Source organism: Manis pentadactyla, chromosome 3 (genome assembly GCF_030020395.1).
Source record: "Manis pentadactyla isolate mManPen7 chromosome 3, mManPen7.hap1, whole genome shotgun sequence".
Lineage (NCBI taxonomy): Eukaryota > Metazoa > Chordata > Mammalia > Pholidota > Manidae > Manis > Manis pentadactyla.
In genome coordinates, this window is record NC_080021.1 from 119,968,966 (window position 1) to 119,995,111 (window position 26,146).

The following is a 26,146-nucleotide window of genomic DNA, read 5'->3' on the forward strand; positions in this document are numbered from 1 at the left end:
CCACCACCCTGATGGCCTGAAGTATTAAGTCATGGTACAGAAATGGGTACCAACCAATTTCTGCGGAGGTGAGTTAGGAACAGGGAGTCACGCTATTCAGCCGAATCTTTGCAGAGAACAAAAGAGAAAGAGAAGACAGTGGACCACTCTACTGATTCACCTACACACAAAACTGGGCCTGGATTATGATCTGCAGGATTTCATCCGGGCTGATAGAGAATGAAAGACTCTCAGGGATGTGAGATGTCAGAACCTGGCCCAGCAGATCAGCCTCTCCTTCAAGGCCGGGGCTGTCCTGACACAAAAGAAGACATAACACAGACAGGAAGGAGGCTGTGGTCTTCAGAAAAGCCCTTCGGCCCTCTGAGGTGGGGCATTTTGTGCAGTTGGTGTTGCACAAAGGTGCCTTACGGTGGAGCAGTGTGGTCATGGAAACAGGTGAACTTGCATCCTGAAAGCCCTGCTGGGAAGACCCCACACTCCTCAGGACGTCAGATCAGGCTCTTCTGACTGGCAAATGTGCCTTAGTGCTTACCTCGTGCAGGAGAGTGCCATCCCCACCCCCAACTGCAGAGACCTGCCTGGGGAGTGAGGTTCCTGTTCTGCCTCTGCTGACCTCTCAGCGTGGCTGAAATGAACTGCTGGCCCTTTCTCTCTCCTGATGCGGTTTCTTCATTCTCAAAATGCTCCCTCTACTTCCAAACACCCGATTGTAGATAAATACTGACTTGACACACGGGCACACTGAACACAATGACCTTTATGACCCACCCACACCCAAGAGGCCCCAGGCATGTCATGCTTTAAAGGAGGTGTGACAATCTGCCGATCATCCACAAAACTTTTAATTTTCCACTTCTTTTTTCCCAAAAAGAGTTCTTGTCCTATATTGAGTTAGGTCAATGGCTATATCAACAGCAAAATCAAAACCTTTTTCTTAGCCAAGTTAGTGGTTGCTGTAGCCTATCTTTCCAGACAAGGCTACTTCCAGATAAGAAGTACATGCTAAGCAGGTCTTTGTGCAAAATATTGAATATTTTTAAAATTCACTTCTGAGCTCTTAAGCACACTCTGACCTACTCTTCTGTAATAGCTTACAGAGAATTTGCAGAGAGCACAGAACTGCTTCACAAATTATGTAAGTGCTTATGTGTATGATACACAGATACGGAGACAGAATGCCCAAAAGAGAAAATGGGCACCTTTCAGGATAGGCTTCCTACTGAGTAGGGGCAACCTAAATAAACCCACAATTACTAGAAAAACATTTTTTTAAGTAAAAAGAAAACTTGCCTGGAAAAGTTTCCTGCACTTAATATCATCTGTGAACATTGTTAATATATATTAATCATTTCTTGAATGAAAATGATACCTGCTTATCAAAACAGGTATAGCAAGTCAAAGAAGCTAGAGGATAACTAAAAAAGGAATTCTCATGAACCACATAATTTATCTCTAAAGCCAAACCTCAAAAAAACCCAGTTTAGGTAGAAAAGGTACATTACTGAAGCATTAATGATCTTTCAAACCCTAGCATGTGTATTCATGAAAATATATAGTGACTAATTGTGTGGCTGATCAAGTAGCAAGAAATTGCTGCTGACTCCAGTTATTCAATATTGATTACCTACAATGCAAAGCACCTCAGGATCTCAATTTCTCTATGCTTTTGGGCAAAGCTCAAAAGTCAACCCAGAGTTACTATTAGACTCTAGAAGGCACTATAGGAGTGACACAAGACTCTGCCTACACTGTGAGATACTTAGGTCTGTCCTGGTCACCTCCTACTGGGTGTTGCACTTCTGTTTCTGGGCTTGTTCACTTTTCCCTCATCCTTAAATGCAGCTTTGAAGAGGGGGAATAGGGCATGCACACATAATATGGGGTTGAGGGTTCCAAAAACGAAAGATGGGCCTTTTGAACCAGACCTCGTTTGGACCTAATCTGAAGCCAAACCTTGATTTGCATACCAAGCTCTCTACCCAACACACACACAAAAATCTATTCCAGACCTTTCAGAAACATTCTAACTTGAATAATAACTAGCCAGACACAGAGGTCGAGAAATCAGTTTGGAAATTCAAGAACAAAATCTAAACATTAAAATGAACACATTATCAGGGTAAAACCAAGCTGACTTGAGCACATTTTCTGTTTAAGTAATGCTGACAGGTCAGACATGAGAATTCTAACCCTAAAGGAAGAGGAGACTGCACCCTAGTACCACCCCACAGTGTTTCACAGCCCGCTCAGCACCAGCCAAAGCAAACAGGAGGCTTGTGGTGAGAGAAGCAGTGGAGGCTCGCTCTGCAGTGCCGCTCCTGGGGCCGCACCAGAGCAGTGCAGTCATCTGAGGCCCCGGCACTGTCCCCTTCCTCACCACTGAGCCATGAGAACACTACACAAAACACCAAGCAAAGGGATTTTTACTTGACAACCTTTGGCACTGAGAGATGCCTAATGATTTAAGATGTTTTTGTACCTATTTGAGATGACTCCAAGCATTAAAGGATGCACAGAGCAAAGCTGGGACTCTTCTGATCCAGCCCAAAACAGCCAGACAGACAGACACCCAGCCTCAGTGGACCTGGTGTTGACAAATGAAGCAGAATGTTCGTGTCACCTACTGTAGCTAATGTTTATTCTCAAATTCCATAGGAAATACTAATTATGTTGTGATGGTCTTGTTAAAAGTAATACCTCATAATAATAAGCTCTATTCTCATTTGTGTGGCCTAAAGGAAGAAATACCTGCTGATTTAATGCTCTAAGGTCATACAAAACTGACTGAGCAGCTGAGATTTTCTGAAAACCACAGAAGGAAGGAGATGTGCACACCCACACTGCCACAGCTCTGTCGTTAGTTTCCCCAATGGGCTGGTGATGAATATAGATCTTCCTCCAGTGGCTAAAATTACTAGAAAGATGAGTGAAAGAGTAATTGCTACTTGTTCACAGATCAAAAGTAATAAAAAGCTGAGCCACAAACAAGTATTTAAGTTGTCACCTCCAACTACCAACGAAATCAGGGAAGGCCCCAGGACCGTGCCTAAAGTGCATCTCACGTAAATTTCTTGGCCATATCATAGAAGTTCTGTACCTACCAACATAAAAATGCCTGCCCTTCCCATTATTGTCCTGCTGGTGGTGGGGTTTCATAGGTGGTCTCTCCCTGCTACAACCTAAGTAACTCTTCGGCCTGAGTAACCACTTCATTCTCCACCCTGCTGCTACATTCCCTGGACAATGTGAACTAGAAAGTCTCTGGCACAGTGCACATCCTTTAGAGGAGCTTCAAGAGAACTCAAAATCCAAGGAGAGCTGAGAGAGAGAAATGGAGAGAGGGAAGAAAAGCAGGCTGTTCTCTTCCTCCAAACCTTGCTTTGTAGAATTTCATTGTGATAAACACAATATTAAGTGTCTTCAAATACAGGTACAAAAGAACACTTCAAAGCCTTTTCTATAAAGTTGTACTTAAATCTAGGGGTCACTGTTTAATTCTCATGGATAATCAAAAGAAGAAGAAAAGGTGTGTTTTGCACAACAGAGTCCTCTCAAAGCAAAGACACTTTGGGTGTAAGCTCATTTCCATTCATTTTATGCGTTCACTTAACAAATACTGGGCACTTCCTATGTGACAGGCATTGTTCTAGGTGTCAGGGATGAACAGTAGTGAATACAACAGGCAAACATCAGGGAGACAGAGAAAAAGAAGGGAAAAAAATACCCATAACTACTAAGAAAACTATGCACTGTAAGAAAGAGAGATGATAATTAGATTGGAACTAACAAAAAGGAACAGGATCCTTGGCAAAATGCCTGCTCCCCTGTATTTTGATGGCTTGAGTGTTCCAAGTTTCAGCATCAAAATGTGATGCTTACAAAGTATTTTACCTAAGCTACCTGGACTCCTCAGATGGTCTTCCATGTAGGTACAAACATATCCCAAGTCAGTATTAAAAATATGGTTTTCAATCCTATGATGAAAGTAAGATTCTACTACAAAGAATAAAAATCTACACTATATGACAAGCCACTTAAAAACATTCTGAAAAGCTACCCAAAGCTGGAAAACCAAAGACTGTTATTACCAGCATCATGCTGTGTGCTGGGATAAAAGCTCCTTCATCAGAAACCAGGTTAGATACTTCCATTTTGACCTGAAGGAAAGCGGCTTACCTGCGCTGTCGCTGCTGTTGAAGGTCATCTTAGGCATGGGGTCTGGGTAGCAGTTGATGCCCAGCCTCCTATCACAGCTCGAGGTCACACCTACACAGCTGCACATGCTCCTTCACCTGCCTCAGAACCCGAAAGGCACCATCAAAGAGACGTGCATGTCAACACCAGCCAACAGGTGCCAGGCACTCACAGGACTCTGAGCTGCTGTGCTTCTAATTTCCAACTGCAGTGAGCACACATCACATGTTCAACTGCCACTGAGCTCAGTTCTCAAATCTGCCCCCAAAGAGTTCTACTATCTTCTCTAAGTCCCCTGACTTTTCCAGAGCTCAGCTCCTTACCTGGCAATGTTCTGCAGCTAAGCCAGACTCACTTGGGGACCTTTGACAGAGGGAGTGGGGAGACCTGACCAGCCCCACCAGTGGAGATTCCAAGTCAGCAAGCCCCGAGTAGTGAGTGAGCAAGGATGCATATGCATGTTTTAGTGTGTCTGTGAGCATCTGTTCTACCCCTGGTTAAGAATTCCTAGATTAGATAACATCTAAAGTCAAATCAAACTACAAAGATTCTCAGAGTGCAACCCAACAGTACTTGAGGAATTTTGTACCACGAGGAATTTTGTTGTTTATTTTGCTGATGCCTTCAGCTTTGTAAGAGATGACCAAGTGTGGACAAGGAACTGAGGTCATTAGCAATCTAAAGTTTTGTGTAACTGGGCCTCACAAAAAAATACAAGAATGCATTTCTGTCTCTTCATTTTCCAACTGGTGACCTCACAGTGACATGGGCAGACACGGTTTACCAAACTGAGATCAGAGTGACACTGGGGTCACTTACAGTCAGGTGAGGGGTGCCTGGCTAGACACTTGTCAAACAGTGGTCATTTTTCAGATGCCATTGGTGCCATTGGTATGAGTTTAAGTCTTCAAATCAAAAGAAGTACGTGTTTGGGCTGCACCACATATAGCACAAGACAGAGGCTACTGGGTCTGCCTACATATATTACGACAAAGTTACCAAGTCATGTCACAAAGTCATGGCCCTGATGAAAGAGGATAGATACACGATAAAAAACAGGTACTGTTTTTGCTTTTAAGTGGTTTTGAGTCAAGAAACTAGACTAGATATTCAAATTATATAAAAATGTCAATTTCAATAAGAAAAATAAAGTGATACATGCAAGTCAAACCTGAAATTAAGAGAATGAATTTAAAACCTACTTCCTCAACTAATATATTTGTTTCTTCCACAATGTTCCAACAGTTTTAAAAATTTTAACAGTTATTGGGGGCTTGATATTTAAAATATGGTAGTAAGATAAAATTTTTTACCATATGCACCATAATATTTCAAACTCGATATAAAAATTAAAATCAATAAAATGAAAAACATTGAGGGCCGATTGTTCCATATAATGCTGCAAAATATATTTAACCATCAGGGTTAGCAGACACTGAGAAGGGTAAAATGCTTGCCAAAATGTGATTTTATGTATTTTCAAATCAAAGAAAATCAATTCTTTAATGAGCTAATGTCAACTGTTTCAACTACTATAAAGATCAGCATTAACTGCCTAAGCTGTAGCTGCTAGAAGCCTTCAAAAGAAGCATTCCTAAGGGAAAGAAAAGTAGGTCATGAATTTGGAAAACAACATATTTTGTGGTTTTAAAGATACAACTCTAAAATTGATACATGCCTGAAAAAATCCTGAGCTTAACTACATGTGGCTTTTATTCAAAATGTTAACTGCTCTCCCTTTCACCACCAGCACTATTATTTATACACATTTTTTCATCTTTTCACCCACCCTTATGATCAAGTTTCAAAACTGAAGACTTTTAAAGCATAAATTAATATAAATTACAGGGCACTTAGTTCATAGCCCAAATGGTAAACAAAAAATTTACGACCAGCCAAGCACCCAGTCGCTGTAACCAAGCAAGCTCGTGTTCCCCCATGGCACGCACGACCTCCTGCAGTGCTCCAGCCATCGTCTCATGGTGACCATTACAACAGGCCGTTCATAGTGTACATTACATTCCTTAACAATAAACTGCATTGTGTCCACTGTGTTTTAATGCACTCCCTGCAGGAAAACTGGTGCCTTTCAAAAAATACATATTACTCTTCCAACTATGTCACTTAAGGTTTTTATTTAAAATTCATACTGGTCCTTCTGAGTTGTGGTAGCCAGTGCCTGTCTCACTATTAAGAGGCAGTAAGACTTCTTCTATAAGGGGTGTAGAGTAGGAATACAGCTAAAGACCTCAGCCCCACTTGATTCTTCTAAAAACTGTGGTCAACAACTTTTTGTTTTGTTTTGGACTACCTCTAAGATGATCAATTTCTTATAGCAATTTATCACCTACATGCATTTCACTTCCCTTTAATATTTAGGTATTAAATGCTCTGGATTAATCTATTCTTAAATCCAAAATTATCTCAGCCTACTTTGAACTTGGCTGCCATTTCAGAACAAACCATCTTAATAAAGATATGTCAATGGAGAACTGATGAGTGTAATCAACACCTAATGCCCGACACACAACATTTTCCTAGAAATAATTGAAGAGAGTTTGCTTCAATACAAATTGAAGCAGAAATCTCTCAATCTGGGGACAGGGTGTTTGGGGAAGAAAATTTATTTGCCCTAGGATAGTCTGAGGGTAGCAAATACATGAGGTTTGTATTTTTTAAACTAACAATTTGAGTAATACAATATGCACGTTTTCACGTAATTACATAGGGTTAAAGGTAAACTTAATATTTAAAAAAATAATAAACTACTCTTGAAAATATGAATTATATTTAAGTTAAGGAACTTCTTGTTCATTAAGGTTGTAAAAAAGCAAGAACTTTCGCAACAAAAAAATCCAATTCAATACGATTTTAATATCTACACACCGTAGCTCTGTGACAAAACTTATCAAGAACACATTTCTCCTTTCCTTAATATCTGGGTGACATTAATAGTCAAAATACTTTTTCTGCTATGATTAGGAAACTATTGTGGTGATGAGGAAGAAAAAAAACTCTTCTGAGTTATCCACACATATACATTCAACTTTCTATTTAGAAATATGAGTCATTCTGTCTTAAAAAAAAAACCTGACTATAACCACTTCACAAAACAGGAGAAGTGTACATATTTCTAACTTCTTACATTTTCTTAAGAAGTTTTCTAATGCAACACCTAACAAGAATATTTGTTCCAATGCTTAATGACAAACAGTGTTGTACTTCAAATGACCCTGGACATACCTATTTTTTCTCATTAACAAGAATTTCTCAACGGCATTGTCTACAGTGGAGAGAATGACAAGTACAAAATACAACTTTGTGCATGCAGAGCTAAACTTCAATTAACTGTAATTCTTCTACATGTTGTTCTTATTAGAACATTGCAAGTTATAAGACAAAACATCTTATCAGAACATGGCATATTACAAAACACTGCAGATTATATGACAAAACACTTCACCCCCACATACAATAGATTTCTAGAGTGCTTAAACACAAAACCCACCCAATTTCCTTTGCTTCTTACCTGAGGATAATTATTGAGGAGGTTCAGAAGAATTACGTTTAGGCCCTAAAAATCAAGATGGCTTTATTTTGAGTTCTGTGTGTTCTACGTAACAAAGGAAAGTTTTTTAACAGATAAAATGTCAACTACACATAGATCTAACTTAAAGCTCTTCAGGTTTCTGTTTGTTGAAGTAAAAATAAATAAATAAGTAAAACTTCCTGATTTAGCATCATTGTTTTTCTACCATTAAGCAACTTTCTTGGATTGTATCATTCTGCTGACTTCCAAGTCTAAAGGGTGGTTTTCTATATAATCAAGATGTAGAAGTCAGCATATAGCTACAGCTAAACAGATAATCACAATGTCAGTGTCGGAAACAAATGACTGAAATCCACACACTGGATCGTGCATACATCCTGATGCAGGAATTTCAACCATTTACTTCGAAAACCACATTGTGTTTTTGCTGACGCAAATTGTTTGATCAGCATACTAACACATGACATTTTAGAGTCTCAGTCTTTTTCCCCATTTAATACATGAGCTCAACGTGCTTTACAGCTCTCAGAGGCATCATTATGCTCTTGTCCTATCATTCCCCTCCCCGAAAAGAGTACACAAAACAATGATTTTGAAACATTTTCTATAGAAACCTGTCCTCAAGCAAAGACTGCACAAAGCTAAAATATTATACAGCTACTTAAGTATCACAACATAGCTTAGAGCAAGCGACGCTCTCAAAAGGGATGTGTCTTGATTGAAGGGAAGAAAAGCACACGTCTTCCTCTTCCATGAGTGCCACACGCTGCCACACGCGCAATGACCCCGCAGCTCCACACAGGAGGTGCACCTCCTCCGCAAGCCCGCATCTCATCTTTAAGATGAAACGTGATGTCGTTTTACCCAACAGCTTGGAACTTAATCGCTTAAAAGCATGTGTACAAGGGCAGAACTCCATCACTGTTTTGACTATCACTGGAACTACAAGCAATTAAAAGCAGTTTAGGGCAGAAAGTTAATAAAATTCTGCAGAGCATTTCTAAACAAATTGGATTTTGGCAGAGAACTCTAGGTTAACACCCTACCTCTATAAACGCTGCCACAGAATCCTGAATGACGATACAAGGCATTCATATTTAAAATCTTAAGGATCAAATTCCAATGCCACAGATGCCCACACCCTCAAGTTCAAGCAGAGTTTTAAACCTGATGCTCTTCAAGGGTAAGAGAAAAGATTTGCCAACCGAATCAGCACCCTTGATTTCCTCATTCATTTCTGGTATTATTTTCTGTATCCTTGATATAGAAGGTTTAATTTCTTAAAAACAGGTTTCATTCTGTGTCCTGGCTCAGACATCACACTTGGCACCCTGAGAGAATCTGCTGCGGCTGCTGAGAGTTCTGAACCAACAAACATCTACTACGGCTGCACCTTCCGCCCGAGGAAATCTATGAAAGATGTGGAATGCCTCAGACTTAATTTGTTTGCTATGTCCACGTTCCCCATGATAATAAGGGAAAGAAGATGAGACTAAAACTATTCAAGATTTAGCAAACACGTGAGGACCAAAGTAAGTGTACAGCTGGTGATACATACTGATAGTCAGTGTCCACTTCTATAAACCAGAGAGATGTTCCAAACGACAGGTTATTCATAAACTAGCCAAATAAATATTACATATTTGAGCTAAATTTGGATTATAAGAAGGAAGGAGTTCTAAGGCATTTATCTGTGATGTAAAAGCACAATTCATCACCCAGCAAGGTGACAGATACCGAAACTAATTCTGAATGGACAGCAAAAACAGCCATTCTATCAAAAGACCACCAGGGGGCACACAGAGCCCAAGGCTCCTGCCCAAAAATAAATTACAAAGGGGGGAAAAAAACACATTTTAAGTGTGATGTTTTACTTTTTACCTTTTGATGATGTTTTTGTCTATGAAAAATAGCTCCAAAAATATTAAGAAAAGGAATCGTTTCATTTCTAATAGACAATACTATTAAAAGGCATGTAGTGTATTATTTGAACAACCTAAAGTTACATATTCAACACAGAAACAGTAAAACAAAACATAAAGAAAGCACACAGCCAAAATCTCTTCTGTCATTTATATTTCCATTCTGTAGCCCCAAAGGAGTTTCTAGGAAAAATAAGTTTAATTCCAAACAGTCCTATGGAAGAATATTCCTGTGAAATGATGTAAACACTGATTTGTTTTCATTCTAGTATTTTGTTTATACATAAAAACCAACTAATCCCTTCAGCAAGATGCTTGGGTAACATGAGGGTCCTCATTAACACATTATTTTTGCTTGTCCTGACCTCTCAGGCTGCTGCTCTCCCTGTGAGGGTGTACTTTTCTCCTTGCTAAACAAAACTGTTTTCTATCTTAAAAAAAAAAAAATTATTTTGGTTGACAACCTCACATTAGTAATCATTATCTTCTGGTAACATTATGACTGTTGTGTTGTGACACACAGTACTTTAAACCCATGTAATAAATGAATAAACATAGACACAAACAAATAATAAACATCCACACATGAACTGATGGCACCAAAAACATCAGTATGTTCTTGAAGCTAAAAAATAATGTTCAAATTCATCAAGAATACTTTCAAAGGGACACAATGTGTTATTTTCAACTCCAAAGGAAATTTAAAGGGGCTAGAAATTTCTGTACCAACCTGCCTTTTGCTGACTCCTGAAGTGGCTCTTTTGAGGTTCAATGACCTAGAAAACCTCAGCGCTTTCACGGAATCCTTCCGACAGGTACCAGAAAAGGAGTAATAATACCTCTTTGCAGGTTTCCTCCTCACTCCGTCTGCCATCTCCATCCATTAGAAAGGTAAAACGCACAGAGACTAGGATTCCAAAGCTAAGCACAAAATAAAATGGTCACCAAATAAGTAGCCCCCCAAATCAGAGACACAAGCTGTGTTTTGCTCAGTCCTCTAGAAAGGGTAACAAACTGAAAACAGGTGGGAAATACAGAACAGAATCCATTCCACAGAAGTAACCTCCGAGGCCACAAACTGCACACGGCGGCCTGGATTTCAGGCTCACCCAGGAGACAGGGGCAGGCTCTCCATCAGCAAATGGAAGCAACCAGTTGAACAGGCCAGGGGTGGTTCTTCAGGAGCAGGAAGGGTGTGGGTAAACACAACAGTTCAGAGACACCCCTTTAACTCACTCCTTGCCAAACAGAAGGCTATAGGACAGGTCAAATCACAATTCCTACTTCAAAACAGGAAGGAGTCTTCTGAGCAGGACTATTTTTTTAAGTTCCTTGAGCATTCTCTTCTTCTAGTGGATGAGAAACAGAGTGATCAAATGCTCAAATGTATACCTTTTACTCACAAAACTATAGGACCAAATATTCACAGGAAAAACTATCAGGAGTCTAGAACGCCTCTCCTCTGTCTCAGAAAAGAGAGGAAGGGTGTTTTTATGTCCTTGCAAAAGGTAACAGAGCATCTTTCCTTCAATTTCTCTCAGGTCTATCTGAACAAGGCTGAGTATGAGGAGAAAGATGAAAATAAGATCTAAGAAAACAGAGAACTAGGATTCTAGTGAATATTAGATGCCATGAATATCTGCACCACAATTATTACTCATAATATTATCAATACTACAGTCTCACAAAACTCAATGCTTTAGGACCCCCACAAGCCTAACCCAAAGATTGAAAAGGTAATATTTTTTAAGTTTGCTAATAATCTTAAGATTTTGCGATGTTTTCGCAAGCAGCATGCATTTTTATTTTTTAAAAAAACACACACACATTAAAGAAACTACATAACTAAAGAAACTATATAATCAGACATTAGCCTATACCAAAATACCTAACTGATAAATAATACAAACACAGGAATTTTAAAGGTGACAATATTTAACAAAGAGCTATGTATTGCAGTACTGTTTAAAGTGTTAGCCCAGTCTCCAGTGAAATACAGAAATTGAGTAAGCTTTTGGAAACTCTTATAGCGATTTGACAGAATCAGTTTATGTCTGTTGACTCTAATTACAGATGGAATAAAAGCAAGCAAAACAGAAGCCAATTTTTCCTTGTAATTAATTTACGTTGCATTTTTACAAAAATATTAGTCTGTGACAGACTGGAGAAAGAAGACAAAGCTACCAAGATTTCACCATGACAGTCTGAGAAGCAGCACTCTATTTTGTTAATTGAAGTAGAATATCTTTACCTAAGACTCCTTCCTAGGAGAGAGGTAAAGTCATACTGGCACCAGGGACCAGGGAACATTTGTGATCTGGAAGCTGACCTGAACACACTTCCTAGCTACCCAGCCTGAATATCCCCACCTACAAATGGAATATTTCTTGCTTTAAAAGAGCTTGGACTTACTTTAACTTACACTAAGGAAAAAAAGAAATAACCAACTTAAAGAACATGGAATAACACTAAGCAGAAACAGTTTTAGTGTTCTCATCTTCCCATTTTACAGTGGATCCTAAAAGTGAGCATTCCCTGTTCATTTCAATATCTCAAGTTCTGCCTGGAATTGAATACATGCTCAGTCAACATGTCTGGACTGATTTAAAGAAAATGCTGCTGCCACAGACATATAGATGCAGCTTTGTTTCAGTGTTAAGTTGCTAGAACGGAGAAAACTCTACACATTACTGTTAATAAAAATGTCTCAGAAGTCATTATTTGACTGTCCCCTTAAAGAAATGTGCCTTACCAACTTTTTTTAAGAAAGTCAGTCAAGGAATATCCTAGATGTTCCAATTCAAGAAATATCGTAAGTCTGGAACACAGGACACAGATTCCATAATTCCTCATTCAAAGTGAATTTCTGGTTTTACACTATGTGCCTTTATTATAAGAAATAAGCTCTTCCTGGATAGCAGTCAAGCACTTTCCAACTTAATGTCTGTAACACTCAAAAATTTTGAGGCTTCTGAGTGCTGGTTTTCTGCACATATCTTAGAAATAATACTACCACCGGCTCATGCCTGAGTAGGTAATCTCCCTGCACTGTCTCTTTCTAGTCTTTTAAACTCTGTTGTTTTTCTCAAAAATCTAAATTTTATGTTAATCTCGTTCAGATGTTTTGATTCAGGAGAACTTAAGAAGTTCCTTTTCCACACTTCATAATGTGTACTTTCCAATTAAAATTTAATAGTGTTTTCCATCACAGTCAAGGTAAATATTAAGTCAAGGGTGTGCACCATCAGAGGAACCAATAAAAATTATTAGGTTGGAATCACTGCAAATTTTTGCCACATGGAACATTATTTGTTGCATCCCTTTAAATTCCATCTATTCTCTGTAGTGGTAATTTCTAAATTTGTATCCCCAACTCTCATCTTTCCTGTGAGCTTCAGACTTGTATATCCTAATTAACAAAGGAGGATGTCCTCCACTTTGGCAACCACCAATCTGTTCTCTGTATCTATGACCTTGGTGTGGTTTTTTTATGTATGTGTGTTTGTGCATTTTCTTTTTTAGATTCAACATAGAAGAGGGATCATACTTTGTCTTCCTGTCTGATTTATTTCACTTAGCATAGTGCCCTCAAAGTCCATCTATGTTGTTGAAAATGGCAAGTTTTTCACTCCATTTTATGGCTGAGTAATATTCCATTGTGTATATACCACAATTTATTTATCCATTCATCCATCGATGACACTTAGGTTGTCTCCGTATCTTGACTATTGCGAATAATGCTACAATGGACATGAGGGTGCAGATATCTTTTCAAATTAATGTTTTCATTTTCTTCATATAGATACTCAGAGGTGGAATTGCTGGATCATACGGTATTTCTAGTTTTAATTTTTTGAGGAACCTCCACACTGCTTTTCACAGTGGCTTCACCAATTTACATTCCCACCAACAGTGTAGGAGGGTTCCCTTTTCTCTACATCCTCACCAACACTTATGTTCTTTTTGATGATGGCCCTTCTAACAGGTGTGAGGTGGCATTACATTATGGTTTTGCTTTGTATTTCCCTAATGATCAAGTATGTTGAGCATCTTTTCATGTACCTGTTAACCATCTATATGTATTCTTTAGAAAGATGTCTATTCAGATCTTCTGCCAATTTCTTCATTAGATTGTTTTGTTTTGTTTTTTACTATTGAGCTATATGAGTTTTTATGTATTTTGCATATCAGCCCTGTATCAAGTATTTGATTTGCAATTACTTCCTTCCATTCAGTAGGTTGCCTTTTCATTTTGTTGATGGTTCCCTTTCCTGTGCAGAAGCTTTTCAGTCTAATGTAATCCCAAAAAGATTTGGGTTTTATATTTTGACAGTATAATAGGATTAAGTGTACAGGCTCTACCTGTTTTGCTCTTCTACTATAAAATCAGGAGAAAAAAAACATGGCACCCTCTACATGATTTCTATCTTTTATGAATAACTTTGTCAATAAATGAATGGGATGATCTTGTTTATGTCATGTAATTATTTCTCCAAATTTATTCAGAAAATATTAATGAAGAAGAAAATAACAGTCATTTACCTTCCTCCTTTATTTTCCTTGTGTGATAGTAATAGCTTATTCCCTACCTGAAAAGTTGAGTTTTACATGTTTCGCTCAAGATATAAGAGAAAACAAAACTCAAGCCAAATGTTTTAAAACACATAAGAAGCAGCTTTTGGTAGCATTTATTCTGGAGTACATATTTTGAGACGTGCTGTTTTTCTGGAGAATTGTCATGTTGACCAGGTAGTATTTTAAAACTGTAAACAAGGCTTACTTTTTTTTCTCTCCAGCTTTACTTAGATGTAATTGACATACTATATTGTGTAAGTTTAAGGTATACACTGTTACCTAACATCTGCATCACATCACATAATTAACATTTCTTCTTTGTGGTGCAAACATTTAAGATCTTCTATTTTAGCAACTTTTAAAGATATGATACAGTATCTTCTTGAACTACTTACTCAGCCATTGATGGGCACTAGGTTATATCTTGGCTATTATGAATAATGCCTTAGTCACCATGGGAGTGTAGATATCTCTTTGAGATACTGATTTCATTTTCTCTGGATATATATCCAGAAGTGGAACTGCTGGCTCATATGGTACTTTCAATTTTTTGAGGAACCTCTATACTGTTTTCCATAGCAGCTACACAAATTTACATTCCCCCCAACACTGCATGAGGGTTCCCTTTTCTCTACATGCTCAACAATACTTGTTATTTCTTGTCTTTTTGATGACAGCCATTCTAACAGGTATGAGGTAGTATCTCACTGTAGTTCTGACTGACATCTCCCAGACAATTCGTGAGATGGAGCACCTTTCCACGTGCCTGTTGGCCATCTGCATGTCTTCTTTGGAGAAACACCTATTCAGATCCCCTGCCCATTTTTTAATCAGATTCTTTGTTTGCTTTCAATTTTTATTATTTTGGATATTAACCCCTTATCAGATATACGGTTTGCAAACGTTTTTTCCCATTCCATAGGTTGCCTTTTCATTTTTTCGATGGTTTCACTTTGCTGACAAGAAACTTTTTAATTTGTTGTAGTACTATTTATTTTTGCTTTTATTGCCTTTACTTTTGATGTCAAGTTTTTCGTTTTTTGTTTTGCTTTGCTTTTTAATAATACTGTCCTTGCTGGGTCACAAACACTAAAAATCAAAACTGAGATACTTATTTCTTTTCTGTTTTAGAAGAATATGGATATTGATAGTGTATCGGGCATCCTCAAATTCTAAGGATGCAGAAAATAATGTATTTCTTTCAACAACTATTACTAAACACTCATGTACCAAGCTCTCTTCAAATTGGTAGGAATGTAAAAATAAGCAAATGAAAATGAGTATCTACAGAAATTCATTGTATAAAACAATGACCTAGGATGGCCTGGCTTATTTGTTTGTTCTTAAATCATTAAAAACCGGCATTAGAAGAATTAATAAACAGCCTAATTCAGTGATGGTGGCGGGCATTGTGGTGACCAACAGTGATGACAGCAGAGACCTTGTCCTGGGGCCTTATTTTTGCCGAGCACAATGCTGAAACCTTAACATAAATTCTCAGGTTTAAACTTAAAGTTAACACCACCTTATGAAGTAGATGCAATCATTGTCCTCCGCATAGAGAAGGAAACTGAGATTAGAGAGATTAAATTTGCTGAAGCTTATAGAATAAAGAAGTCGTGGAACCAGGATTCAAACACAGACAACGTGGGTTCTGAGCCCTCCATTCCAGATGCCCATCACCACAGAAGCAATGCAAAAGCGAAGTGCAGCAAACCAAGGCACCAAGCTCCAGATTACAGTTCATGTAGCTGAGAAGGAGATACCATCCCCCACTTCTCCTGACCCAACAGGCCGCCAAGACAAGCAGAGTCTGACTGTTCCCCTAGCAAGGCTGACATGTGCAGGCTGTTCCCCAACTTCAAAACTCCTATTGCTTACGAGGAGCCCTTCCACTCAGTGAGCTCATACAGGAACCAGGGCCCCCCCTCCACCCGCCTCGGCTAACATCCCTCGTCTCCGTCACCTCTTCCGCACCTGGCCCTGCACCCCCGACCCACCCACCCACAAACTGGTGAGCCGTGGGCAAACCAGTATCCACAGAATATTTAAATGTTGGGAAATAATTCCTTTGAATTAATTAGTTAGCCATTTAATGCTCTACCTGGCATTTAATTTAAATATTTTCTTCTTTAGAGCCCAACCAAAATCTATTTAGGAGGAAATTAATCCAGTCATCTAGTTACTGAAGTCTATTTATACAAATTATTTCAATTCCAGGTTTTCAAATTCTGTAAGTCACTCCTTCCCTAATTCATATTGAAGTTAAAAAAGATGTTTCTACACTAAGAACTGTCTGATAATGCTTCCTTCATATTAGAATTAGGCAGAAGAAGAATTACAGAGACATTAAAAGATGGGAAGTAAAAAAAAAAAAAAACACAATTGAACACAATCTCCACCCTCCATAATAACTACTGACATTTTCCAGTCTGTCCCTTCAAACATTTTTCAATGTACATAACTATTTCTGCTAAAATTAGTCCATATTCTTTTTGTTGCCTTGGCCTAATTTTTCACAAATTTATATCCGCATCATTGATTTATCTGTGCTTCGTTCCAAATAACCAACTGCCTAAATGATACCCCCACACCCAACCTCACTAAACCCAGACAGAACCACTGATCTTCCCCGGCCCACATCCGGCCCTCTGCAGCACTCCCTGCCTCGCCGAATTTCCCACCATCAGATTTGACTATAAAATCACTCTCACATCTACCTACACCCCTTGTCCGCACCTGGCCCAGCCTCCGTCCTCCTACCACAACACCTGGCCTCCCTGCAGCCTGCCACCTGCCCCCTCCTTCTTCACCGGGCAGCCAGGGGAACATTCTCAAATGTAAATCTGAGCACCTAACACCGTCTCCATTTTCACTTAGCCATCCTTATGTCAACCTGACCGTAGTGTTTTAGGCAGGCCTCACTCTGCCCTGAACTTGGTCAGGACACCTTGTGGCCTCTCCTACAGGGCTGTTCCTATTCCTCAGAACCATCATCTGTTGGTGATCCTACATTTAATTTCTGTGATGGTTCGATTCTCACTTTCACAATGGACCAACCATAAGGCCCAAGACAGCAGGAACCATGCCTACTTTTGTAAAAAAGCACTGTGCCAAATAATAATAATCATTTAAAAGACAGCACATATAATGTACTTAATTTCTTTAGTGTGAACTACAGTCATTACACATTTAGCATCAGAAGCCTTCCTTCACTCAGTGTGTTTGCTTTGTTCAGTTTTGTTTTTACAGCTTGACAGTCTAAGGAAAGTACTATGTAACATGCACAAATCAGTATCCTTGACAATAACGTATAAAATGGGTCCTGATGCATTTAATCTTCCTGTGGCTCTTTTCTGTCTTTTTACAGCTCACCCAACTTGTTTTTAAGATCCTGTAAGTTTTAGGGTTAAAGAAATTCAGGCATCTTTGAAAATTCTAATGACCAAAGGTACCTCTCTATGAAACTTCAGTCCCTATTCGTAGTAAGAATACCCTTAAAACAAAAAAGCATCATATCCTATATATGGACAAAGTCCTCAAAAAGAAATTGCTGGGAGAAAAAAAAAAGATAAAAAGGAAATTAGCCCAGAACTCCCGCCTGCCCCTCCCTCTAGATACGGACATTCTCAAAATAACTAAGGCCATGCTGCAATTCAGTGTTTTAATCTTGACAAAGAGGGAATTTAAATCTCAAAACTTTCTCTTATTAGGCACACACATAGTTATGCAAGAAATAAGGAGAAAAGCAGAGTCTAAAAGGAAATTAAAAGTAGATTTGTGTCAATAATGAGCTGTTAACTCTCACTGTAATTTAAGCAGCCATCCAGTTCTTCACAGAGCAGCAGCATTTTATTCGTGTTTCAAGAACTCTTTTCAGTGTCACCAAATAAACTCATTTTAACAATCCTTATGCCAGATACAACACCATGCTCTGCATTCTCATCTACAAATTGTGTAGATTCTGACTCTCAGGCAGAAAAACAACACAGTGCACCTCTCCACATTACCAATAACCAGGGCACAGAATCTAAAACACCCTTTCTAAAGTACATATTACATACAGGTTCCACAAATAAGCAAATACACCTTTACCACCACCTTGCTGGACACTGGGATACTGATTTTTTTCTAATGACTTGATGCCAAGACAAATAAAATAATGATTTCCATCTGGGTAATAGAAAAAGTAACATCTAAAACAGTAGAAAATTGTCAACTTTTAAAATTCACATTTTCCTTACCTGAAAATTGTGGCATGAATCTACTTCAAAAGCAAAATTTATTACAACATGTTTTGGCAATATTGGCATAAAATGTCTGACACGGCAACAGTATTATTAACATAATAAAAAAATTACAACAGTTTGTAGGTTAGAAGCCACCAACAAATGATGAAAATGTGTGACATACGCCTCTTTGCTAGCTTTAACCCAACATGTAGAAATCAGTGCTTGCCTATGATTCCAATAAATTTTAAGTTTCTTTTTCTCAACATGCTTCTAACTGAAGACACTGGCCAGATTGTCCCCTAGAAAATCCTGGGTTCTTTCCAACAAGCAGCAGCCAACAGTCTCCACAAAATGCCTCTATGGGCCAGGATTCTAGTCTAAAGTCTTCAAACTCATACAAACTCTTCAAAAAGAACTTAAATTACTATTCCATTCTGCCCTTCCTCCACCAAGAGCAAGAAACAGAGAGTGGAAGGTATTTCCCAAGGTCATCACCAAAACAGAATACACATGACTCATCCCTGGTCAGAACAAAAGTGCATCCAAGTATGACATAGGAAATGCTGGATACTGCATCCAGGCCACCCTCAGCACCAAAGACGTGAGAGAGACAATGACATGTGTAGACAGAGACTGGCTTCTTGAGGATCACCCAAACCCAAGTTTTTGGTCAGTTATGCCTAAAATCTCTGTTTATGTACCTGCAATCAGTCTTGGGTGACTGGCATGCAGAGGGCAATGAATGTCAAATACTTGTATTCTGTAATCTATTTGGAAATTTCTAAACTTAATGTAGTACACAAAGGGAATGATAATAGCAATCTAGCCTGTTCAGGAATGCTGAGGGAAGATTCGCTGAAATAATAAATAATAAAGACAAACTAGAAAGAACTTCAGACCAAATACAGCTCAGCACTTGGGAAAGATCATGCAGACAGATGCATTAGAGCTGTTCTAAAGGGTGCCGGAGAGAACATGGAAACCATTTCCACTTGTCATAACTTGGCAAATGGCAACTGAGTAAACTGAGCATCTGATACTAAGAGGAAACAGACACATGACAGCACTGAGCTCTGGTTCTCTGCTCCCTTCCTGGAAAGCAGCAATGTGGAAAAGGGACAAACAGAGAGGGGCACATTTTTATTCCCAAAGCAGATCTAGAACATTTTAGATCTTACATAATGAAACCTACTCCAAGAACCCAAGGCAACCCACACTAACACTGTTTTAAGTAAATCTAAGTAACTCCTGGTCATTGGAATCATACAGGCACCAAAAGAAAACTTTTTCAGGGTTATGCACTTAATAAGAAAAATCAGGCCTAAATTGGTACTTCAATTTTCTTTTGCTGTCATTTAATGAGGGCCTCTTAATCCTAATTCACCTGTATTAAAAAAATTTGTTCATGATTTACAGATTCAATGACCAGATATAAAATTACACATTTGAGAGAATTTTCACCATAACAGACAGATGACAAGACCGTTAAAGTCATGGTTTCAAAGTTTAGTGAATCTAAATACCACGTGGAAGATTTATAAAATGCAGGTGCCCAGGCCTGCCTCGGAGATCCTATTTCCCTAGGCTAAGTATCTGCATCTTAAACATGTGCCCAGGGGATTTTTTTAAATGAGGACATTTTTTTAAAAGAGGAATTTTATTATTCAGAAGAGCTATAATGCTCTTGTTAACCTAAAAAGCAAAACAGGTGTCAAGATTCTTACTCAGAGTAGCTGCCAAAAATAGCTGAAAACACTCCAATATGATTAAATCAACATCAGATTTCAGAGCCACACAACTCCTCAGTCTGAATAATACATCTGACAATACCTGTGAACTGGGGTATCGAGATTTGGCATTATTAGTTACATTTTTTACAGATACCAATTAAAAATGGGTTGTGTGAGAAGCTCATTTTAAAATTTAAATTAATTTACATGTATATATTTACATATATCTGAACATATAAAACAATGACTTAAAAGTTATTTCAGTCTGTGCTACACTGTACTCTAGCATTTTTCTACCTGGAAACTGAAATTAATCTGCATGATATAAAACTGTACAGACTTGCTACACTTAATAATATCTGAAACTTTTTCCTCAGGCTAAGGGATTTTTTAACTTACAGAGGAGATATAAAAAAAGATTCTTTAAAATGTAGATTTACTGTCAAATCCACATAAAAATACAACGTCTAAAACACAGTTTACTAAGTATCCTATAATTTTAACAAGCAACTGTTTTAGAAGATCATACAGTTTGCCTTATCCATAGTTTCTGTGTATGAGCTAATAGTTAATTGTGTTGAAAAAAGAATGCATTATTTTCAGTTGCTGAGTAACAAATTATCCCAAAGATCTAAACAATAATGCTGGCAACCATAACCTAAGTGATCTTTACAGAACACTCAATCCACCAATGCAGAATGCATGTTCTTTTGAAGGATATGTGGAAGTGCACCAAAAATGCCATACTTGGGCCCTGTAATAGGTCTCAATTCATTTCAAAAGGTTCTTAAAATTCACATTGCTGTATGTGTGCATTTCAATATTCTACCTACTCAAACCATGAGCTATGTTTAGAGTATATGTGCAGATCTGGTGTTTAGAGAAAGGATGAGAAATAGTCACCTGTGCTTCATAAACCCAGAAGGTATTAGGCAGGTGCTAAACGTAAATAGCCTGGTCAGCTCAGGGTCCTGAGGGGCACTGACCCTGTGTTCAGCCCCATCAATCCCTTCTCAAACAACAACCCAAAGTTCACAACAGGCTGTTCCAAGCAATACACCAGAGCTGGCAATTCACAGAGGCTCCGAAACCAACTCCTAGTCCCTGTACTGGAAGGCAGACAGGCTAAGTGTAAAGAAGGACAGTACGCTCTGGAAGGAAAACCAAAGTCTGTACACAACTAAGAGGAACACAGGTGGAGAGCCAGGCAAGGCCATCACTGAGACTGTCAAGGACAGAAGTGCACAGCCACCTTGGCTATCCACAGCCGCCCAAGTGCCCAAGGCTGGGACAATAACAGTACAGGTGTGCCATGCAGGCACAGGGAGAGTGGTCGGGGTGGGTGTGGCCATGAGGGCACAGGGCAAGTACCTGAACCTAAACTGACTGTAATTTAAATCCCTAGATGGTACTCTTCCTGTGGATTGCAAGGAAAGGATCTGAGAGTCACCCTATTCTGTGCTCAGTGAAAAACCCAGAAAGGAGAAATGGCTCCAAAAGAAATAGCAGAAAATCATAACCGGGAAGAAAAGTTCTGCATTTTTGACACCATGTGCTCCTGGCCCTGACTAGTTACATGGGACCAACCCACCATGGCAGGTGCTAATGAATCAGATGTCCTTGAATTTCCACAATATTTGTACCTGAAAATTCTCACCTGAAGATTTCAATATAACACATAAGAAGACACCCACCAGTTCTGAGGCAGGCACTCTGCTAATCATCAGGAATGTCACAGTGTGAAAGATGCAAGGGCTGCACTCACCCAGCTCCTAGCCAAGCCAGGGAGCAGAAGGGAGGGTGAGGACAGGGCTGGGAATAAGACTCCAGTTGGAACCAGGGGGCATTGGGATGGTTTACCTTCCTTCAACCCAGGCTGTAAGTTCCCTGGTTAACCTACCCAGGGCGGTTACCCAGTCATGATGATGGAACTGTGTATGCTTCTGTAATGTCATTAAAGTCAGAGGCAGCCCAGAGCATGGCCAGAGCCCGCCCAAGCCTTGGCCCCTCATGACTATAAAGAAGGTGCCGACTTCTATATGCAGAGCCAAGTACTCTGCCACAAATTCTTACAAGTCTGAGAGTCACTCCTCCTCCTTCCTTCCCTCCTCCTTCCTTCCCTCCTCCTTCCTTCAAAGAGCGCAGACAAAAGGGCAGATACACACCAACAATGATGTGCTGTAGGGGGCCACGTTCACAAGGCCAGAATCACAGATGACACAGGAGAGCCCCGCGAGCAGCCTGAGGAATGGCTGGCTTTCTGAAGGCCAAGCACATACAGGGAAGGACGCCCAGCATGCTCATTCTGTAGCCAGGCAATGCTTCGCACAGGCCAGCTGCTGGGGTCAGAATTCAGTGACCTTGTGTGTCACATATGGAAACACTGATCATAACAACACACCTGAGTTGCCAAGAAAGATGTTATATATGGTTAAAATAGAGGGAAAAAAGTTGCCATTGCAAAATTCAGTCCCATGTACCAAGAAATCATTATACCCCAAGGTTCAGGGTCATGAAGATTCACAATACTTATTACAAAACAAACATGCCTGTGAGCGGTCCAATGTTCTCAAACAAGAGGGGAAGTACTCCCACCTATCCACTCCCTCCCAGTCTTCACCAAAGGCATTCACAGCAGGTTCCCCAGACTTGAACTCACTCTGTCTTTATCATCTGCTACGTCGCAGAGGATATCATCAAGATCTAGAATTCCTCCATCTCCATGTTCAAGTCGGTGCACCTGTATCCAGTAGTTTGGATCCTATACAAAAAAAACAGAAACACCGAATACAGCAGGTTAGCATCACCAACAGGAAATGCAACAATTTAAACTGTGATAATTTCCTGCCCATGGAAAGGAATCGACCGCATCAACAATACTGCAATTGACTGAAGGTTCGTTCAGGCAGCCCCTATCTTTGCTGTTGAGCCAATTTTCCTTTTCTTGTGTGACAGAGCTGCTCTTTGGCTTTGGCTCAGCTGCTGATACAGTTACAACAGGAAATGCAGAAACCAGCAAAACTCACTGCATAAGGAATACTGATTTCTCTAAAGTATGCTGGGCTTCCCATTGTCCAATATGAAATACATATTAATCCTCTCAATTCAATCTGTGAAGATACTCTAGTAAGCCAGCAATACAACTGCATGTCTGAAAAATTCAGATCACAGGCTATCTGAAAAAAAGGTGGTTGCATGCCCCGGTAGCTCAAAGTTACTCCTACACACACATCTACATACAGCAACACAGAAGAATGTTAACAAGACCGCAAGTGAACAAAGCAATCTCAGAAAACGTGTGTGTGGTCTGAGTCTATTTTTGTAAAGACCAACTCACATACATCTGTATATGTGCATTCAAAGTGTCCCAGAAAATACACAAAATTTGCAGTTTTTATCTCTGAGGAGTGGAACTGGGTTCATTTTAAATTTTATTCACTTTTACCCAGGATATGTATATATGTGTGTGTGCACGTGTATGTATGTGAACATAAACACATATACACATACATCATATACACACCCTATAATGTAAAACCATGCTTTAAAATTATATGAAGAGTATATAGCTGCTTTTAAACTTCTACAATCATTCTCATTTGTATACTCAAATGAAAATATACTAACTTTAGCTTTTTCCATTAGCTACTAAATTATGCACAACACAAAATTACTAGTAAAAAATTCAACTCAAGTTAACACCCCAAGACAGGGTGTTAGGTTCCTCAAAACCACAACAGCATGGAAAATAGTACTCTAAGGTCACCTGGGAGCCTCTAGAAGTTGTTATTATTTCATTTTTACATATGAAAAAATAACAATACAAAACCTTCTGTTGACCCTACTAGTTACTAAACCAATTTTCCAATTCTCTTTACAGCAAATTATTTTAAAGACCTGTTGTCCTAGATTCCTCTTCACCCATGACCCTGTTCTAGTCAGACCTCCTTCCCTACCACACTCCAACAAGTCCACCAAGGTCACCAACAGACTCCATTTTGTCTAATGCAATGGTCCATTCTCAAGACTCACCTTCCTTTTCTTCCAGCAGAATCTTACACCACCTACTCCTTCAAATACTCTATAAAGATGGCTTATAACCCTTCAACTATCTGACCAAGGCTTGTCTGATTTTGAGATCCAGTTGTGGACTCCTGCTTCTACAGGGGTCCTGATTCAAAGGCGAGTGACACCAACTTTAGTCATGACAACACTGTGTGAAAGCAATTATCAGGCTGGCATTTATTAAATGCCACTCCACAATATGTACCAAATGGAAACAACTATCCAGAGGGAAAGAAGCCATCAACAATCCCAACAGAGCACACTACACTAAAAAAATCAGATTACACCAGGACACATAAAATGACCTCCTTCCACAAGAGTATAAACAGCAGGAAGGATATTTTTGCCACTGAGATATACAATTGAAACAGCAGCCTCTCAGGAGATTTTAATGGCAGCTTTCAACAATACAGTTCTCTCTCAATGAACAGAGGACTTGCTGTATTTGCAAAGGAATAGTCAAGAATCCATCAGGAAAAACTGTTTTCAAACAAACATGACAACAATGAATTTTTAAAAAGAATGCTTCTCATGTGGGATGTGTACATTTAAAATAACCAAAGATTTTGAACACTACAATAATTTTACATATGACAACCAAAAATTGAGCACACCCAGCAAGAAACAAGGAATGAAGTTCATCCATCAAGTAGCTGGAAAGAGGGCTACCAAGAAGCAAATGTTCCAGCCAGCAAGCCTCCACAAGGATGGGGCCACAGCGAGAGAAAAAACCCGGAGACAAAGCCGCGGGAAGAATCAGTGCTCCTCACCTGGCCCGATACTGGAGGAAGGGGCGGCAGGAACATTCCCAAGAGAATGAAAGAAAGCACAGGTGGTTAAACAAGATATAAGTGGCAAGGAATGAGGTGCCCCACTTTATTCCAGGACACCATGAGAGTATACAGTACAGGAAGAGCCCTAATGAAAGACTGACTCCTATCCCACCTTAAAAGATTTTCTCATACTCCATAAAGAGCATTATCACATTATGGAAAAAGATAATGAGCTTTTGTGAGCTGTGCCCTGGGTAATACACAGTGTCTGCTTACTTTATGCCCATGCACATTTCAAGAATAGCTGCAATTAGAAACAGTACCCTACTCTTGCAGTAATCATGGCATATTGCAATGGTCTGCATCTTGCCAAATTTTCAAATTACAGTATATGTGTAAACATAACACTAGAAAAAGACAGTTAGCTGAGAATCCCCACTAATCAAAAAATCAACTATTTCCTGTGTGCAAAGCAACTGAATGAGGGCAAAACAACCATCACTGTCCACTGTGAGAAATTAAAATTTATGAGATAAGACATAAACAAATAGTTTAAAAGAGGGAGATCATGTATCATAAGAAAAATAGACATAAAAATGCTTTATGAGTTCAGAGGAGGGACAGACACTTTTACTTGGAAAGACTCAGGAAAGATCTATGATAAGCAGACTAGAGGAAGGAAGAACACGAATATTCTGGAAGGATGGCTACAAACAGGCATGAATAGAGAAGTGGCGATTTACTCAGAACACTGCAAGGCAATTGCTAATTGACAAAAATGGAAGGGTGAAAACATCATATCAAGCAGACACACATTTATTCTGCTTCCTTCCTGAAAGCCCACTGAAACTATGCAAATGCATTTTTTTCCCAAGGTATATTGCCACAAAGATAAAGAAAGTGGGCTACACAATTTTTGGAAGCTGGGAAGCAAATGGACTGATGGTAACACACTTAGCAAATTTGAGAAGGGACCCCAAGCTGACAGTAGGGAGTCCAGGAAGCAGCATGACTTCCTCTGTGGGGCCCCAAGAGGGTCTGCAGCTGGGGAACCCAAGTTCCTCGAGACCCGGGAATGAAGATGGGAGGGAAATTGCTGGGC

The 26,146-nt window shown here is 39.3% G+C and overlaps 1 protein-coding gene across 27 annotated transcripts in view; it reads right to left on the reverse strand.

Annotated features, from left to right (window-relative positions):
- The window catches only part of PARD3 (par-3 family cell polarity regulator), an 815,317-nt gene that overhangs the window by 603,376 nt on the left and 185,795 nt on the right, over positions 1-26,146 (reverse strand). For 25 of the 27 annotated variants that reach the window (XM_057498381.1, XM_057498383.1, XM_057498384.1 and 22 more), the window contains exon 2: positions 22,866-22,967. The exons of 1 other annotated variant lie outside the window; for it this stretch is intronic. In XM_057498381.1, the coding sequence (XP_057354364.1) occupies positions 22,866-22,967 (102 nt within the window). Of the gene's footprint in view, positions 1-10,399; positions 11,365-22,865; positions 22,968-26,146 lie in introns of those variants that run through there. One more of the 27 variants, XM_057498370.1, reaches the window with a different exon arrangement.